The following is an 18,168-nucleotide window of genomic DNA, read 5'->3' on the forward strand; positions in this document are numbered from 1 at the left end:
GTGTCTACGCACATGCATTATGCACGCGGGCCTTCAATCATACGTATGCGGGAAGACAAGCACACACAAGCACACCACACCACCCACGCTCCCAACACACTGTCTCACCTGACAAATTAGAATGAGTGCGAGCCTGTTGGTTTTTGACTTTGCAGGTATCTGTCACATTTCTGTCAGAGCTTCACGTGGTTTCACATCAAGACAAAGAAAGGCTCTCTCTCGCTCTCTCCCTCTTTCTCTTCCTCTCTCCGTCCTTCGCCTCCTTCCTGCCGTTCTCCGTGTGGAGCAGAAATAGGGAGCAGAAGTCAGCATCACATGCTGCATAATTCTCAGTCTTCCGATTGTAATTGCCAAGGCTTTCATAAAACATTCAGCGACGACGTCCATGTTTTGATTTTGAATAAAGCAACATCTTATGTTTAAAATGAAAGATTTAGTGTGTTGTTTTCCTTATCCAATCTGTCGGAAAACAGCACAGAATGGCTTGTCTGGCAAATGTAACGACGCTGATCATTTTCTTAACATAGCTCTTGCTTAAATATCTTTATAAAAACTCTATACTATATAGCCATAATGGTGATGACGGACTGAAAATTCAAAGAGCCCACAGCGGTATATGACCTGATAACAGCATGTGGGAGATTAATAAAAAGTTGAACACCCAGAGGATCTAAGATTGAAGAGTGATTTATTGCTTTAGTCACTGTGAAATGATTATCAAATATTCAAAAAGTCCTCTTTTATTTTAATCATATGTTGAATATGTCCGGGTTTTGACAGCTGGGGAGCCAATAACACGCCATCTTGGGTGTCACTGAGTGCTTGCATAACTTGAACTGATTCTTTACGCCACACTACCAGAATATGGCAATGTAGCTCTTTTGTTTAGTCACCCAATTTGTGCACAGTGAAATATCTCAAATGCAACAAGTGTGCAGTGGCATAAAACAGTGGAAGCACTTATTGTCCCAAGAGGATTCACTACAAAGTAGCAGTGTGTTACAGTACTGTGCAAAAGTTTTGAGTTACATTTCATTTCTTTATATTTTGCAAGAAAATTTGGAAAGTAAGTGCACAGATTTATTGAAGCATGTGTGAACATACCCAGAAGTACAATATAGAAGGCGAAAACAGAGTTTGTACAACCCTAATGAGCTTGAAGGTCAATGTTTGCAATTGTTTGACCACCTTTATTCTCCAACACACCCTAAACCCTCTTAGACAAACTTTGACCTTTCGTTAAATAGTCTTCAGGAATAATTCTTCAGGTTTCTCAAAGGACATTCAAAGCTCTTCTTTGGATGTTGGCTGCCCTCTGTTTTGTTGTGTCTCAAGATGATCCCACACTGCTTCAGTCATGTTGAGGTCCAGCTACGGGAGGACAATTGATTACTAATTATTTTCTTTTTTTCACACATTTGGGATCATTGCTTTCTGAAAGATGAAGCTGTTATCAATCCAGATGGTATTGGAACATCAAAATTTGATGTTTTTTCTGCATCCATAATTCTGTCAATTCTGACGACATCGCTGCACTCACTGTTGTACCTTTCTCCTGACCTCCGTGCATATTGTGATAATTTGAGGTGAAATGTTCAGATTTAGATTCTACCTCTTGTCCCTGAAAAGTATTCTTCTTAATAAAACTTAAGAAGTTTTGCCTAATAATAAATACTAAGATTTTTATCAGTGAGTTTCTCCAGTTTGTTTGTTTTCCTCAAAGGAATAATGGGATCCTGTCTGGTGATCCCACTATTTTACCTTTAGCACCTCTAGGAAATTATACCTTAATCAGCTGATTGGCTCGTAATAAAAGCAGACATTTGCTGCAGTCGAAAACCAAATTTAAAAAAAAAAGTAAAAACTAAGATGAAGACATGAAAATGTTAGATGTGTGTCTTTAGAGCAGTTAGAACCACAGACTCGCCTCTGTCTAGCAGGCAAAAATAATCAAATTCATTTGTTAGGAAGGATAATGTCAGTGTTCCTTCTTTTCCTGTAAAAGTTAGATTTTCAGAAGTGGGAAAAAACTCTTTTGACTTATCCCTAACGTCTTACCTTTGTAGAAAAGCAGCTCATTCCTTTGATAGGAATGTGCAGCAGAGGTGTGTGTGTGTGCCTCGTGTGCAACTGAAAATAATTAGCTGGTCTACTGGGCAAAAAAAGCACAACTGTTTTTTTATTTTATTCTTTTACATAGGTCATTTTAATATGTGTGTGCACACGTGTGTGTTGAGCCAGATATTGTTGGAGCGTGTGTGTTTGTGTGCGCACAGACGGTATTTTAACATGGCTAGCCGACTTCTTGCAGCCCACAGTTAAACAGTGACTCACAGATTCCTCTCTCCCTCTCATTCTCTTTCTCACCAACCTCAACTTTTTCTCATCTGTTTCTTTCCCCGTTCCCCTCCTCAATTTTTACCACTTCTCTACTTTTCTATCTTCCTCTCTCTGCTTTACTGCCTTGCTGCTGTTCCTATCTACAGGTTGGGTGCTGACTACAGCAGACTGTCGGACAGAGGTGCTTTTTCTTCCGCTTCTCTGCCTCTTCCCTGACTATGCCAGCTTTAAAACCAGTAAGTTACAGTAAAACCACACCATCCCCCCTCTGCTCTTTTAATGCTATTTTTGACCAACACTGGTTCTGAAAAGTGTGTACAGTATGTGCATGGATGCCTAAATCAGAAGCAGCAGTACATGTTCTTGACTGGAGCTGCTGGTTTAAAAAAAACGTTTCCTGAAGCACATAGACACACTGAGCCCCCGAGGGCCCCGGGGACAGCTCTACAGCAGACGGTAGAGCAGTCCACTGTACCTCAGCAACACCTCAACACCAGGTGCCACAAAGAGGAGGAAGGAGGCAGGGATGATGGGGAAAGAAATGGGAATTGTAAGGGGGGGGGGGCTGAAGAATGAGAAAGATAAGAAAGGAGCACTAAAGGAAAAAGAGAAATAAAGTTGGTGGTGAAAAGAGAATGACAAAGGTAAGATAAGAATGGGAAGTAGAGAGGTGAGAAGACAGGAAGGAAATAAGGCTTCAAAATAAGTTGACAAGAAGAATAAGAAAAAAAGGCGAGGATGAAAGCTGACCAGCAGACAGGCAGAGATCTAAAAACAGGCCAGAAAGACAGACAGACAACACAGCAGACGGGAGAGACAGAAGCTGTTGCAGCCAAAGGCATGTGGGGGAGGGCAGTAGCACTCCGCTGCTAATATCCCTGCTGCTTTGTTGTGAAAAACCCCAGTTCGCCTTTTAATGGCAAACTATTCCTTTAATGATAGCAGTAAAACACTCTCGCACACATACATAACACCGTTCCTCTCCACCTGACAGGAAATGTGGTTCAGAGCGCAACGTGACAAGTCACAGTTCAACTTTTACAACTTGCAGGCCAAACACAGACACACACACACACACACACACACACACACACACACACACACACACACACACACACACACACACACACAAAACAGATTTCAAAAGCAAAAACAGCACTATGAATAGTATGAAAAGGTTTTCTCAGTGACCTATATGCAGCAGAAATGTTGGTTTTGTCTGATTTAAGTGCCTGTAAGTTTTTGAAGTAACTTTGTTTGGGAGCTGTCAGTCATGCAGGCAGGCAGGCAGGATCTGTGAGGGGGAAGAGACAATCTCACTGAGAGGAAGCTACAACATGTTCTTTACATGAAGTCCTTTTCATCCGAGCTTCCTACAGTGCACACGCTGCTTTGCCCGAGCGCAATGCTGAACCTTTAGGATCCACGACAAAGTGAAAACCTGAGGAGAGTGGTGGTAGTCAGGTGATCAGCCTTTTGTGATATTCATCAACAAGGATAAGTAGAGCTTAAAAGCATAGCAGTGGCTCTCAATGTTATTCTGAAGCTGTAAATTCCTCTTTGTTAGCCATGTGGATCAATCATGTCTGGACATTTGGTTTTGCTGGCTAAAGAGAGATTATATCATTAAGCAACCATAGAAGATAGGACCTTGGATTGGATGTGGAAATTACAACTATTTTAATTTGTAAGCTAGCATGCAGTTTTAATTGACTTTAACTGAAGCAGACAAGCTTCTTCTCCCAAAAGCTAACATTCTTGTGACCCTATATGTCCTATAGTATAGGATCAGGCAGGAGCCAAACTGTTCACTGCTTTTTAAGATGGATTATAAATGATGCACGTGTCATGTGCAAAAAACGAACCAAAACTGCAGGAAGAGGGACGGCTTTTCCTGCTGTGCATTTGTACAGTTATTACCAAAGAGAAGTGCAACTGTCCTAAAGGAGAGTGTGCACTCAGAACATTCAGTGCAAATGAGCTCACGTGTTTAGTTTTTACACAAATCACGATATCTTCATGCAAGTTACTTTACTGTATAACCTGTTTTTTGTACTTGCAGTCTATGCACAGAGTGATATATCATGCCTTCTAAGCACATAATGCTGAACACCCAGCATTAAACTCACTCAGCTCTCTCTCTATTTGTTCAAAATGCAAATTGAGTCATTCTGTACAATAACATTCATGTTTGTATTCTCCTAAATTATTGATGAGATTTTGTTTTTAATTGAGAAGAAAACCTTCAATATTTTAAAGTAGGAAGGGCCGATGCCTCTTAGTTCTTCCGGACAACCTCCAGGGACTTACAGCAAAACAGTGAGGAGCAAGCAGATATAATGTTAAAACATGAGAGCTCTTCACTGTGTTCGTGTGTCCCCCAGTAGCACCCAGCAGCGGGGGGCTCAGGAGCAGAGTCTGACCTTTGACCTCCCTATGGAGTGTAGTGGACAAAAAGGGATTTTCCCTGTAGGGATTACTAAAGTATTGCATTATCATTTGAATGTAGCTGATTGCACCTTCGTCAGTCTACACTTCAGCCTGCCGACCTTTCTGTAGAAACCCACGATATGACCTTCTCTTCCGTATCTGCTCGGTAAAGGTCTGCATGCACAAATGTCAAATGATAAAGAAACAATTAGTTGTGTTGTACGTCTCCCACTTCTATTCATTAAACAGCATCCAAGCTACATTTTATCTCAGTGTCACACCTCTTTTACTTTACTCCTATGGCTTCATGTCGCCTTGCTGCAGCATGTAGGAACTCCTAATCTAACTCAGGCATTTAGCACATAAACACACATTTTCTGGTAGATTTAAAGCAACACTAATGCAGGGTCAAATTACATCAGCAACAGTAGCTCATAGCATTCTGTGGCTGACAAACAGGTTTGAGATGCTTCTGGGACAAAGCTGCTCAAAATGTCACAGACTGTGTCTCTCTTTTTTCTTTCTTTTTTCCACATCTCAGTGTGCACTGGTTGCAGCGTTATTGCACAAGACCAAAGGCCAGCTAAAGCAAACTTAAGAAACAGCAAACACTGGCATTCTGTGAGTGTGTGTGTGTGTCTTTCTTTCTGTCTTTCTCTGTCCCTGTGGTCAACAATCCCTCTGCTGGCCTTTATCCCCAAATCCCCATGGACAGAGAGTCAGGGGAGAGGGAATGCTTAAATGCTTTGAATGATGGTGTGGAATGCTAAAAAGCAGTCTGTGTGTGTGTGCGTGTGTGCATGGTGGTAAGTAGGGGGGGGGGCAAAGTAAGGGGGAGAGGGGTCTCTTGCCTGGTCTAGGATCTGGTATGCGTGACTGAACAAGAGGAGGAGAAAGAGAGGAAGAGAAGAAAAAAAAAAGCACCCAAACCTGCCTTTCTAACTTCTAAAGGGAGACAATGGCTACTGACTGGCCTGGCAACCCCCTATGTGTGCGTGTGTGTGTGGTGTCACTTCACACACAGGACACGTCCTGATGGAAAGCAGAGAAGAGGGAGATCTGCTCTAACCAACTTTTAGATCTCATTACGCCGCACATGCAGCTGCACAGACGCAGCTCTGCCACATGTGAAGTAAAACACTGCGAAAAGGATCCAGACTAAATGCCCCAAACCCTTCATTTAAACCAGGAAATCCACCAAATACACCCCCCCCCCCAAAAAAAAAAAAAAAACAAAAACCCTGAGAGTTGCATCTGGAACTCAGTTAAGCTAAACACCTTTTGGTAGCGTTGTAGAGGACAAAAAAGAAAACAAAACAGACGTTTATGATTAGAAAAAATCAGCAGGGTAGAACAGTTTCCTGCAATAAACGCCTTGGTGATAATTAATTACACAGGCCCTGGCAGCCAAATCAAGACGGCAAGCATCCATTTTGAATCTGCTCATAAATAATAAAACAACACAAGAGAAATTTTTTCAGCCCTTTTGAGAAGCAAGACAGAACTGATGAGGGACAATGCTCAGAGATGCGTGGGCGATTATTGGGAGTAATGTATGAAAATAAGAGAGCTTATTGTCTTAAATGCGCCTGAATATGGAATATATCTTTGTAGGACAAGAGCAGAGCAGTTGTGATTGTCTTTATGGGAAACAAGATTAAAATACCTTGTGGGTATTTTTTTATATTCCCCCTCCAAAAAAAACAAAACAGAAAACAATGGAGCGCTACACCTACACAAAAGTAATCCACACCGCTCTCGTTCGTTCATTATATAAATATCTTTAATTGTTTTAACCGTAAGAATATAAAACAATTTAATTTTGGGATTCTGCATTTTTTCTCTCTTTACAAACACATAATATACAGTACATCTTTTTATTGTCAAACACACGCACGCACACTCACTCACACACAGCTTTTTCAGCAGGACGCACATCCGTAGATTAATTTTCTAGCAGGTCATTGCATTACATTAAAACGCGCACACACTGGCGGCGGTGTGCGTGCGCGCGTGTGCATGTGTGTACAGCCTAAATGCGTGTGTGTGTGAGAGAGAGAGAGAGTGAGATGGGGAATAGCGAGGTGGAGAGAGGGTGAGTGAGTGAGTGAGTGAGTGAGAGAGACGCAGTCTGCTTGTAACCAGAGATGGGAAGGGAGAGAAAGAAAAATAATCGATTACTCCTTATTCTAAGCATGTCTCAAAATGGATTTGGGGTATTTTTATTCAGGGGGAGAAGGGTGAGAGATGGTAGGAAAAAGAAGAGGGTATAAAAAAAATAAAAAAAACTCCTCCTCCTCTCTCTATATACCGGTGAGAGCAACGTGAATATGAATGTGTCGGTATAAACGTGGGAAAAGAAAAGCCACGAACCCTGATTTGTTTCCACGAATAAAGGCTAAGATATAGAAATCACTTCAATTTGAAGTACGACGCTCTGAGCAACATTCACTTGACATTTATCTCCACCAGCATCCCTTTCACAACAAAAATACCTACAGCCTAATAATCCTGTAAGGACATACACTGGGTTTTTAATGACGGTCTGATCATACCTTTAACATGCATCTATCGTTATAGAATCACTACAGGTATAGGCTTGCAATCGCATCTCCTTTATATTGATCAAAGCTTGAATGCAATGCATCTCTAAAAGGGTGTAAAGTTGGACTTTATCCCTTAAAAAAAAAAAAAAAATAGGAAAATTTTAACAATATAAAAAGCTCTTGCACTCAAGCAGGTTTTTAATGTATTTTGCATAAAGCGACGTCCTCTCACTCTCTGACTGGATCTGACAGCCCGCCTTCCCCTTTCCCCCTCTCGTGGCTCTCTCTGGGAAATTGCTCTTGTTTATGGGGGTAAATTAACAAAGGTAGTTAGATTGTGTCCTGGTCTCCTTTCTCTAGCTCTGCTCAGGGAAGAGGGAGGGAGGGTAGAGAGAGGCGATGGAGGGATGGGGGAGGGGGCAGACACAAGTCCCTTTAGGCACATTTTCTCCCAGTCTCTCTTTCCTTCTTAACAGTATACACCCTTTGAAAATAACCACATACGAGGTAGCCAAATGTTTTTTGTGTGTCTGTGTTGGGGTTTTTTTGTTGGTTTTTTTTTTTTTAGGCGTGATGGCTGTAGCGGAGATTAGTCGTAAATGCCTCAGACTCACTGCAAAAATAAAAGTCCCACATTAAAGTTTTAAAACCTCTGTTTTTGACTTTTAAGGATGGATGCAAGTTTTCGCATCCAGAATTTTCTGGAAGCAAGTGTCAGGAAGAGAAGCCGATTCTTCCATTAGGGAAAACGACACCTGATTGGAAACAAAATCTGGCAAACAAGCTGAAGTTATTCTAGTCCCAAGTCCAGTTTTTGTGAGGTCTTAAAACTCGATTTGAGACCAAAACATTGCGTTTAACACGGATTTTCGTGAGCTCATGACAGAAGTTTTGAATTGCTTTCTGCCAGGCTGAATATTGGAGTCAAACACTGATTTCAGTCCTGCAAGGCCAACAGAAAGAAAAATAAAACATTTTGAGCATACATCCTGGTCACATGGGAGAAGCACACTTTACACAGAAGGGGGAAAAAAAAGGAAGGATTTCTCTCTTTTTAAATAAGAAAAGAAACTCCTCTGCCCACACATCCCTCCCTTTTCCCACTCTGTCTCCATCCAAAAAAGAAAAATAACACACACTCCCAAAACAAAAACAAAAAACCAAGCATTTCCAATCACCTCACTTTCTCACTCTCTGTCATCTGCCAGAGTCCCAGGTTCAACACTTTAAGGCAGGGGAGCTGTGTGATCCTCTCCAGTCCCCTCTTGGTGATCTTGGTACATCCATACAGGTCGATGCCCACCAGCTGGGTGAGGTGGTCCGCTATGAGCTCCAGCCCTTTGTCCGTGATGCGCACACACTGTCCAATGTTAAGGGTCCTCAGCTCGTGCATCTGCCTCACCATCCGGTTTATCCCGTCGTCGGAGATGTGACACGAGCACAGAGACAGGGACTTGAGCTGGTACAACCCCTGAGCGATGTACGCCAGAGTCTGGTCTCCTATCTTGTCACAGAACGAAACATCAAGCCCAGAGAGTCTTAGGGTGCCCATAGCAAGGTGCATTGTCCCCGTGTCGCTTATGTTGTCACAGGAGCGTAGGTTGAGGCTCCACAGGGAAGTCATATGTGAGAGGTGGATCATCCCTGCGTCTGAGATCCCCCCACAGAAGCTCAGGTTCAGTACCCGGAGCTTGGTCAGCCCCTTGGAAATGTGTTTGAGTGACAGGTCTGTCAGTTTCTGACAGTCTTGGAGGGTCAGGTACTCCAAGTTCAAGCAGCCCTCTGCTGCACTACGGGTCATGCCCGCCAAATGTCCAATCCCCACATCTGAGACATGTCTGCAGGACCTCAGATTGAGGCTCTTGAGTCTGTGGAGGCCCCAGGCTATCAACAGAAGCCCAGTGTTGGTAATGTTGCTGCAGCCACCAAGCTCCAGCACCTCCAGGTTCTTCAGATACTGAGCAATCCTCCCTAGACTAGAGTCTGTTATCTGCTTGCACAGACTTAGGTTCAAAACCCGAAGTGATGGGATCTCCTGCACGAACGCATGGCCCAGCCCGTTATCCGTGAGGTTGTAGCAGCCGGACAGATTGAGGGACTCGATGTTTGGCATTCCCTGGATGACATAGCTCAGGCTGCGGCGCAGAGACAGGATCTGGACCCTCCGGATGCCCCTGGCCTGGAGGCTGGGGAATAAGGAGGGATTCGCCCTGCGGAGGTGCAGCTTGGCTTCCACCCCCCTCCACACTGACTTGTGGTAGGATGCGTCCCTCCAAGCGATGCACACTTGGGCTACCCTGCCTTTGTCCCTCACGTCCAGATAACTGAAAATCATTGCCAAAATTTCTGGGAAGAGGCACGAAATGTGCGTCTCCATTGTTTTTCAAAACCCAGGCATATAAAAATTAATACTCCACACCTCCAAGGCTTAAAAGAAAAACAGAAGACTTAACTCAATCACACCCTCCTCTCGCACAAAATGCAAAAGTATCAACAGTCCCAGCTATCCACAGAAGTAAAAAAAGAAGAAGAAATTGGAGTTGTGTGTTTCTCTCTTTTTCTCACACTGAACTGTGCAAAATCGATCAAACTCCCTCCAGTGCCACGTGATCCGGTCTGGTTGCGCAGTAGGATTCAAATGTATTAAAAAAGAAAAAAGGGGGAAAAAAACAACAAAAAAGAGCGTTTATTCCTGCCTCAACCCCTCTCTCCGCCAAAAAGAGGAGGAGAGGGGGCGAAAGGAAGAAGGAGGAGGAGAGGAGGAAAAGCGTCAATCCTTCCCCCTCTCGCTCCCTCTCTCAGACGACGCTTCCTTGTATTATACCTACAAAAAGCCTTCCTCTCTCCGCCGTGCGAGGATCCAGACGGTCATACATTTCAGATTAAGAAAGTAAAAACAAAACCAACTCGCTTACCGACACGTATTAAGAAGCGACCCCATGGTAGAAAAGCAAAAAAGATAGAGTTGGAGCGGCTTTATAGGCAGAGCGAGAGAGAGAGAGAGGGGCGTCCTGGGCTCAAAGCCTTTGTCTGCTCTTTTCAAACCGACTTGGCAGGGACCCCAGCACTCTAGCTGTACCGAAGGGGTGGAGGGAAGTAATAATATCACCCTCGTCTCTTTAAAATGTATTTAACGACAACCACCGTTACTACGGGCGTTTTAATAGCACGTCGTTACACCGAAACGTTCTTACAATGATTTAATAGCAGATGTAGCTTGAAATTAATTCGCTATTTTATCGACCCACCCCTACCCCCTCCGTGTCACACAGTTGGTTTGTCCCGCCTCAGCTGGAACGGTGCGAACAGTTTCCCTTGGAAACCAACTTCTTACAATTCAGTTCACTTTGGGCTTTAACCCTTTGAGCGGACCACACGGGAAACACAGGGAAGCCAAGTGGAGAAGCTCCTTTCAGTCCGCTTACTTGGCATGAACGTTTAGTATTTTTGTTCTGAATTTGTTGTTATTGTTGTTGGTGTTGTAACTAGAGCGCTTCTACAGCTGCCAGCCGCGTTCATTGTCTTTTTTTGTAAACAGCCCCTCTCCGTCCACTCTCCTCCAACACTTTACTTTATTGCAAAACCAGAAAATAAACGCACTTTTCCAGAGACGATCAATCAACATGTCATCAGTCAAATACTGGGAAGAATAACTGTGGCTCCAATAAAACAAAACTGAGTTTAAAGAATAGTTTAAATAACGCTGAAAACAATGTACAACCCGTGAGTAAAATCCCTTTTAATTAATTTGAACATGCTTTATTGGCTTGGTATTTGGCAGAAAGTTGCCAAAGCCTTAAGACCACATCAGAGGTTGTGTCAGTGTGTGTGGGTCACTCCCTTCACTACACAGGCACACACACACACACACACACACACACACACACACACACACACACACACACACACACACACACACACACACACACACACACACACACACATATAAGGTTGCTGTTCTACAGCCACTTTTTACAACTAATAGGCTCATGATATACAAATGTACAAGATACATACATTAAAGTTGGAGCATAGATTACTATGGTAATAAAATATTCTATAAAGTGTAAAGCAAATAAAATGTCAAAGGCTTTCTTTCTCTCATGTGTCTCTCATAAAGAAGCAAACTTTGAAGCTGTTGTCTCACATCTGGCATTGGTTATGTTTTGATAGTTGAATAATCAAAGACTTATTTTAGTCTCAGCTGATGGCACTGAGAATATATCAATCAGTGTGTGTGAGTTTCAGTAATAGATTGCTATATATAGATGTTTTCTAATGTTGCTTATTCAGTGTATCAAACCATAATAATGACCAATTATAGCAATAAAGGTACATTTTAAAATTTACCTTTGTTGCCTAAGTCAAGAAACCATCACCTGCACTAGTCTAATTTAGTTAGATTTAGGATGTTTCATAAACCAAGAATGCATCTGAAACCTATGTAGACAAGTCGATAAGGATAGGGAATGATTATTAGGGGAAAAATGGATATTTCAGTATAGAAATATATTGTGTAGCCCATATGACATCTTAAAAAAAGATTTCTGTAAATGAAATAGCCAACGAACAAATTCAAACATGATTTGGATAAGTGAACCTTCCTGAACAGTCTTAAATCTGAGAGTCAGTCCTCATGAGGGCATCTTCAAAATCTACTAACTGCAACAAAGTGCTAACAATTTGGATGAATCAAAAAGCCGTAGGGAATTGCAAGAAAGTTTCAGAGTGTTCATCTGAAACTTTTACTCTTTCTGCATGCACACAGCACGAAAGAGAAAGGCAAGCCGTTGTGCTGCAGCCGCTCACTTGGAGCGGCGTGCATGTGAATATATTACAGTGTGATAGATTTGTGGATATTTCTTGCTTTGTACATGATTTGTCTGGCATCTGTTGGGCTGTCCGTCCATGCGCTGTCAGTATTTTCCAGAGCGTTATTGGTTATGAATTTGCTTAACTGCTCAGTTGGGGAATCTGTGTGTAGTTTGTAGTTTCTGTGGTTTCATGCATGTTAACTTAACTGGTAATTCTAAATTAGTGTGCATGGTTCTCTGTCTCTCTGTATTAGCCCTGTGCTGGACTGTTGACCTGATCACAGTATACCCTGCCTCTCACCAAGTGTTATAGCTTCCATCCCCCATGACCCTGGCAGGTTTAGTGGTTAAGACTAAGGGGACTAGTGGATGATTGCAGGGACTGTGTAATGATGATAAGATATGGCTGGCAAAACTATAACTTTTATTGCCTTAGTTTAGTAGCAGGAATGCTAGTGTTCCATATCCTCCACTGCTAAGGCAGCTGTGTCTATATGTGTATGTGTAGACTGAAATTAAAAGATGTGACATTTTCTGGATGCATCTCAAAGCAGCAGTGTAATTTTGTTGCTGCAAAGTGACCATCGTGGGTGTAGTGCTAAATTATCAACTAATGTTTGCAAACTTTTTCTTACAGAGGGTTGAAAGTGATGAGACATACCATGAAGATATGGGAAAGAGTTTTTGAAGCTAGGTTAAGAAGAGAGGTTATGATCAGTGAGCAGCATGGCTTCATGCCGAGAAAGAACACTATTGATGTGATGTGGTGCAGGACATGTATGAGGATGGTGAGACAGTGGTGGCATCTGTTGGGCTATCCGTCCATGCGCTGTCAGTATTTTCCAACAACATGCCAACAACATGCTGACAGATGAGGTTAGGCAGCAGTCACTGTGAACTATGATGTTTGCAGGTGATCTGTGATCTGTAGTGAGAGCAGGGAGCAGGTGCAAGAGAGCCTGGAGAGGTGAAGGCATGCTCTGGAGTGAAAGTCAGTAGAAGCAAGACAGAATACATCTGTGTGAATGAGAGGGACAGAGGTGTAACAGTGAAACTTCAAGGAGCAAAGGTAGTAAAAGTAGATAAGTTTAAATACCTGGGTTCAACCATCCGTAGCAAGAGGCAATGCTCAAGGGAGGAGGAGAAGAGAGTGGAGATGAGATTTGATTTGTAAGAGAAGGAGAGCAGCAAGAGTGAAAGGGAAGGTTTATACGATGGTAGAGAGACCTACTTTGATATGATTTGGAGATGGTAGCACTGACAAAGAGACAGGAGGTGGAGCTGAACATTGTAAAATGTTTATTGGGAGTGACCAGGATTGAAAGGATAAGAAATTAGTACATCAGAGGGGCAGCTCAAATCGAGTAGTTTGAAGACAAAGTTAGGGGGTGAGATGATTGGGAGATATCCAGATGGTGGATTTACTAGGCAAAGGATGTCGAAGATGGAGCTGCCAGGTCAGAAAAAAGAGGAAGACTTAGATTCAAGATGTAGTGAAGGAGGACATGCAAAGGGTTGGTGTGACTGAGATGTGACAGGACGATGTTAGGGATAGGGTAAAATGAAGGCAGATAGACAGTTGTAACAACCTCTAAAGTGATAAGCTGGAAGAAGAAAAAGCTAGGAAATTTTGTTAGCAAGCCGTCTTCATAAACTGCACGGCACAGATACAGATATCTTTTATTAGTGCAACACTAATAAAATACTTGAAGTTTGTGCTCAGAAGTTTGGAGCACAAACCTCTCAGATGGACTATACCTCACAGCAAGTCATATTATTTGCCATTATTCAATTAAATTAGAGAGCAGACTGATGCTGACTACAGCTAAGCCTTTTACTTTAAGTCTTAATCAAATTGAAAAGGGTTAGTTATAAACAAGACCACTCGTCTCAGTTATTATTATTGATTTCTAAATTATCTAATGAAACTAAAACTTTTTTGTAGGCAGTCTTATAAGAAACTCTATTTTTTTGCATGGCTTAATTTTTTCAGCAGCAGAGGTTGTCAGTTGCTATATGCATACACATTACAGGATATCTATGTGATTCTGTAGCCTTCGTCATGTAAACACGATTGTTTTTAAATGTTCGCATCTTCTCAAGCACACACACATGCACGCACGAGCTTCTTTGTGTGCGCGTTTGTGTGCATGCGTGCGTGTATGTGCGATAAAACGACAGGGGAGCCGTTTGCTGTAGCCCGTGGAGTGTGGCAGAGTGGCTACGAGATAGCAAAGAGAGAGGAAGAGCTGATGAGAAACATAGAGGCAAAGCGATAGGAGAGAGGCAACAGTGATCAGGTGCAGATAAGACAGAGGGAGAGGGGCTGCAGAAAACGCCGCTTTTACGTGGAAAAAAAAAAAGCAGCCATGCACAACTGACGGCAACTCTCCTTTCTCCCACTTCTCCCTCTTATTCTCTTGTTCTCCTTCCTCATGATGGATGTTCAGATTCGTCTTAATGCAAAGCCCAAATGTTACTGAAAGGGCTGTTGATCTCTTTAATAATTTTGCATGACCATGTTCCCCATATCCTTTTATATGCATCTGCACTGAAAGACATAGAAAATAAAATTCACTGTCTTTGTTCCATGTAAAACTCTCAAATGACTTATATTAGTCTCAGCTCAGCTGAGCTGGGACTAATATGCCCTACTCTACGTTAACAACATCAAACAAATGTTTTCCAGTACGCAGTCTAATTTGTGTTACTGTCTGTTCTGTCTCTCTGAAATTGTACTGTATGCACACATTGTTTCACTACTTTCTCTTTCTGCTTCTCTTCACAATTCTTCCAAATTATTGCCATGAATTATAGCGTTAAAACATTACCAACATGAATTAGAATGAGCACGTATACAAGATGTGTTATAACAGTGTTTATAATTTAGCACGAAGAATTGCTCATACTAGCCCGACAGTTTAAACCCAATCCACAACAAGGTGCTCTCTGTGAGTTTTGCTTGTAACTGTGTGTGCCTCATAAAGTATAAACATTCATCAAAATATCTATCTCAGGCTGGAAAACACTCGTGCCTCCAGTGTGAACACAGAAGTATTATGGGGATCCAGCCAATACAGAGTCATGCTTGCCTGCAACAACTCAACTGCAAGTCACCTTTGGGCAATGATACTATGTGTAGGTTAAATACTGATTGCTGGCTTTAAGAGTAAAGGGAACAACCACTGGGAAATTCACTCAGCAGAGGAAGAAACACAAAATACATGAAAGAAGTGTTGATGAGAAGCACAGTGGACAGTTTTAATTGTTTTTATCCCTTGGTTGCTACAAATAAGTTCTTTGTCATCTATTAATTCTGCCTTTTCCCAGAGGCAAAGCTAAAAAAAAACAAAAACAAAAATTAGCAGATCCACAAATGTTCATCTGCAAAGTTCTGGTTAGGAACAGTGCAGAGTCATAAACTGCGTAAAAAAAAAAAAGTGTGGGACTAACAGGGGATTTAGGTTTCTGTTTTGCTCTTTTGGTACACTGTAACTGCAAAACCGTCTGAAACTCTATGCTGGAACCTGATGCGCACATCACATCAGCGCAGATCACAGCTATCGTGATTGGCCTGATTCCTCCTATGCATTGACGGCTACTTTTTCACAGTGAAAGAAAAACGATTATCACCTCAAAACAAGGAATAATAATTATAGAGGCATAGGACTGACAGATGTGAGAGATTGACAAAATTAGCTAAACAAAAAAACCAAGAAAAACACGTGATCACAATGAAGAGTGGGGAGGCAGGAGAGAAAAACAACAAAGTCCCAGGATTTCTTTTCTATTGTGGTTAGCAGTGCACAAGGTAATTAACACCATGCACAGGCATGAATAATGGCTACGGCCCCTCAGATAGGTTACATCATAACCGGTGTGGGTAAAAGTCTAAATCAGCAGTATGAGGTGCAGCCAATGTCAAAAAGGCTTTAATATGTAGTCCTTCTAATGGGCTGCAGGGGGAGACTCCTCTGTAAAAAAAAAAAAAAAAAAAAAAAAAAAAAAAAAAAAGATAATAATTAAAAAAGAAAAGAAAAAAAAGAAAAAGAAAAGCAAAAATTAAAAGGACTTCTTTAATTTTGTCTTACTACACCATGACTGCGACACCATGGCTTATATTGAAGACCGCTTCTAGGCTTTAAAATATACAGTGTGAATATTATTACTACTATTTGCAAGTAGCCAAGTATAGATAACATAGTAGTATTTGGTTCAAACATCGATTTGAGCTTTTTAAAACACATCAAAGAAACATAAAGGCTGTATTTATAAATGCAAAGCACCTAGTATGTCCCACTCTGCTTTTAGCTTATATTCTGTAACTTCATCAAGGGCAAAAACAAAGCAGTTAACTGCACTGTCCCCTGTGGCTGCCAACACCTACGTCCTTGGTATCCGGGCACAGAGTGTGTCATGCATTTTCAAAATAGCAAACCTGACATGAATACCAAGCCATATAATGATACAGCAAACACCTTGAGATCTAAACATGGTGGGAGATTAACACCAGCTCTCAGTTAAATGTGGCTAAACTGTGGCCAGCTCTGGTCTGCTGGACAAACCTCCCGGAAATCAACAGGGGTGAAAGAAGAAAGCCATAATCTGTTTAGTTAAACCAAACCGTACATGGATTTTGAACTTGTTTCTGTGTATTCATACCAAAAATTGACCTTAAGACTGTAGCCAGACTGGCTTGTTCAAAAAACTTTATATGCATCACCAAAAGTGTCTTTGGTTTGTCGCTCTCGTCATCTGTAGCATGAAAGAAAGAGCGATGAGGTAAAAGATGCGTAAATAAATAGTCTAGAAATGACATAAAAACTGAGAGGCAGGTCTATATGCCACAGGCTTTCTCCTCAGCAGCAGTAGCTGAGTCTGTCTCTGCATGACCTGCCTGTGTGTCTGTGTGTGTGTCTGTGTGTGTGTGTGGTGTGCACACTGCATTTTTTTTTCTCCTGTTTTCCTGTCTCCCTCTGTCTGCCTCACATCACAGCTCTGTGTGCTTGTGTGTGTGTGTGTGTGTGTGTGTGTGTGTGTGTGTGTGTGTGTGTGTGTGTGTGTGTGTGTGTGTGTGTGTGTGTGTGTGTGCGTCGTCTTGCTGCTGTGGTGTGTCATACCCCTCTTAGAAAACCCGCTGGGCCCAAGCTAGCACTCACACTGAGTGAGAGAGCAGCGGAAGAGGGATAGATGGATAAGAGAAGGAAGACGAAAAGTGAGATGTGGGGGGGGAGGAATGACTACGGAAAAAGGAAGTGGAAGAAAAGAGTGTCAGTATGTTAAAATAGAGGTTGAAAAAATCAGTGTGTGTGTGTGTGTGTGAGAGAGAGAGAGAGAGAGAGAGAGAAAGAGAGAGTGTGCTTTCAAAGTGTTCTATAACACAAGACTCTACTCGTCATGTGACCAGACGTGTGTGTGTGTCTGTCTTTTTGTGTATGTGTTTGTGTGTAACTTTATGTGTCTGTATTTGATGATTCAGGGGAGGACTCTAACTGGATAATTGCTCTCCTCCACAATGTGATTCTGCACCCACAGCGATTGCTGGTTGCCAAGGTTACATGGGCGTGTGTCAACACATATCCCTGAATGGCAACACCTTCCTGAAAGGATATTACCATGACTCGGTAGATTATATTTCTTTTTAGCACACAAACAAAACATAAAGAATGCGTGTGCGCACACACACACACACACACACACACACACACACACACACACACACACACACACACACACACGCATGCATGCATGCACACAGCATATGAAAGAAAACAGTAACAACACCTCAATGGCCCTAAGATGCATGTGGGTGTGTACACATATGCACGCTGTACACTGTACACCTTAAATCTTTTATGTTCCTTCAGGTCTTTCCTCGCTTCAACTGTACAGTACTTAAACATGGTTGTGTGTGTGTGTGTGTGTGTGTGTGTGTGTGTGTGTGTGTGTGTGTGTGTGTGTGTGTGTGTGTGTGTGTGTGTGTGTGTTTTACACCTGCCTTCAAAGCTTCTCTGCTCTTCTCTTCCCTCTTTCCCTCC

At 42.2% G+C, this 18,168-nt stretch overlaps 2 protein-coding genes across 5 annotated transcripts in view; one reads left to right on the plus strand and one right to left on the minus strand.

The window, feature by feature from the left end:
• Positions 1-18,168, plus strand: part of wnt5b (wingless-type MMTV integration site family, member 5b) — an 84,170-nt gene that overhangs the window by 38,764 nt on the left and 27,238 nt on the right. For all 4 annotated transcript variants that reach the window (XM_085387261.1, XM_085387263.1, XM_085387262.1 and 1 more), the window contains one exon: positions 2,487-2,576. In XM_085387261.1, coding sequence (XP_085243387.1) covers positions 2,559-2,576 — 18 coding nt within the window. In that variant the 5' untranslated portion in view covers positions 2,487-2,558. The remainder of the gene's footprint in view (positions 1-2,486; positions 2,577-18,168) is intronic.
• Positions 6,536-10,351, minus strand: fbxl14b (F-box and leucine-rich repeat protein 14b). Its single transcript, XM_085387260.1, has one exon. It carries the CDS (start codon positions 9,691-9,693, stop codon positions 8,491-8,493), a length of 1,203 nt encoding a protein of 400 aa, XP_085243386.1. The 5' UTR covers positions 9,694-10,351; the 3' UTR covers positions 6,536-8,490.

Source organism: Rhamphochromis longiceps, linkage group LG17, assembly GCF_057381845.1.
Source record: "Rhamphochromis longiceps isolate RC_006_pf linkage group LG17, R_longiceps_female_GT1.1, whole genome shotgun sequence".
In the NCBI taxonomy this organism is placed as follows: Eukaryota; Metazoa; Chordata; class Actinopteri; order Cichliformes; family Cichlidae; genus Rhamphochromis; species Rhamphochromis longiceps.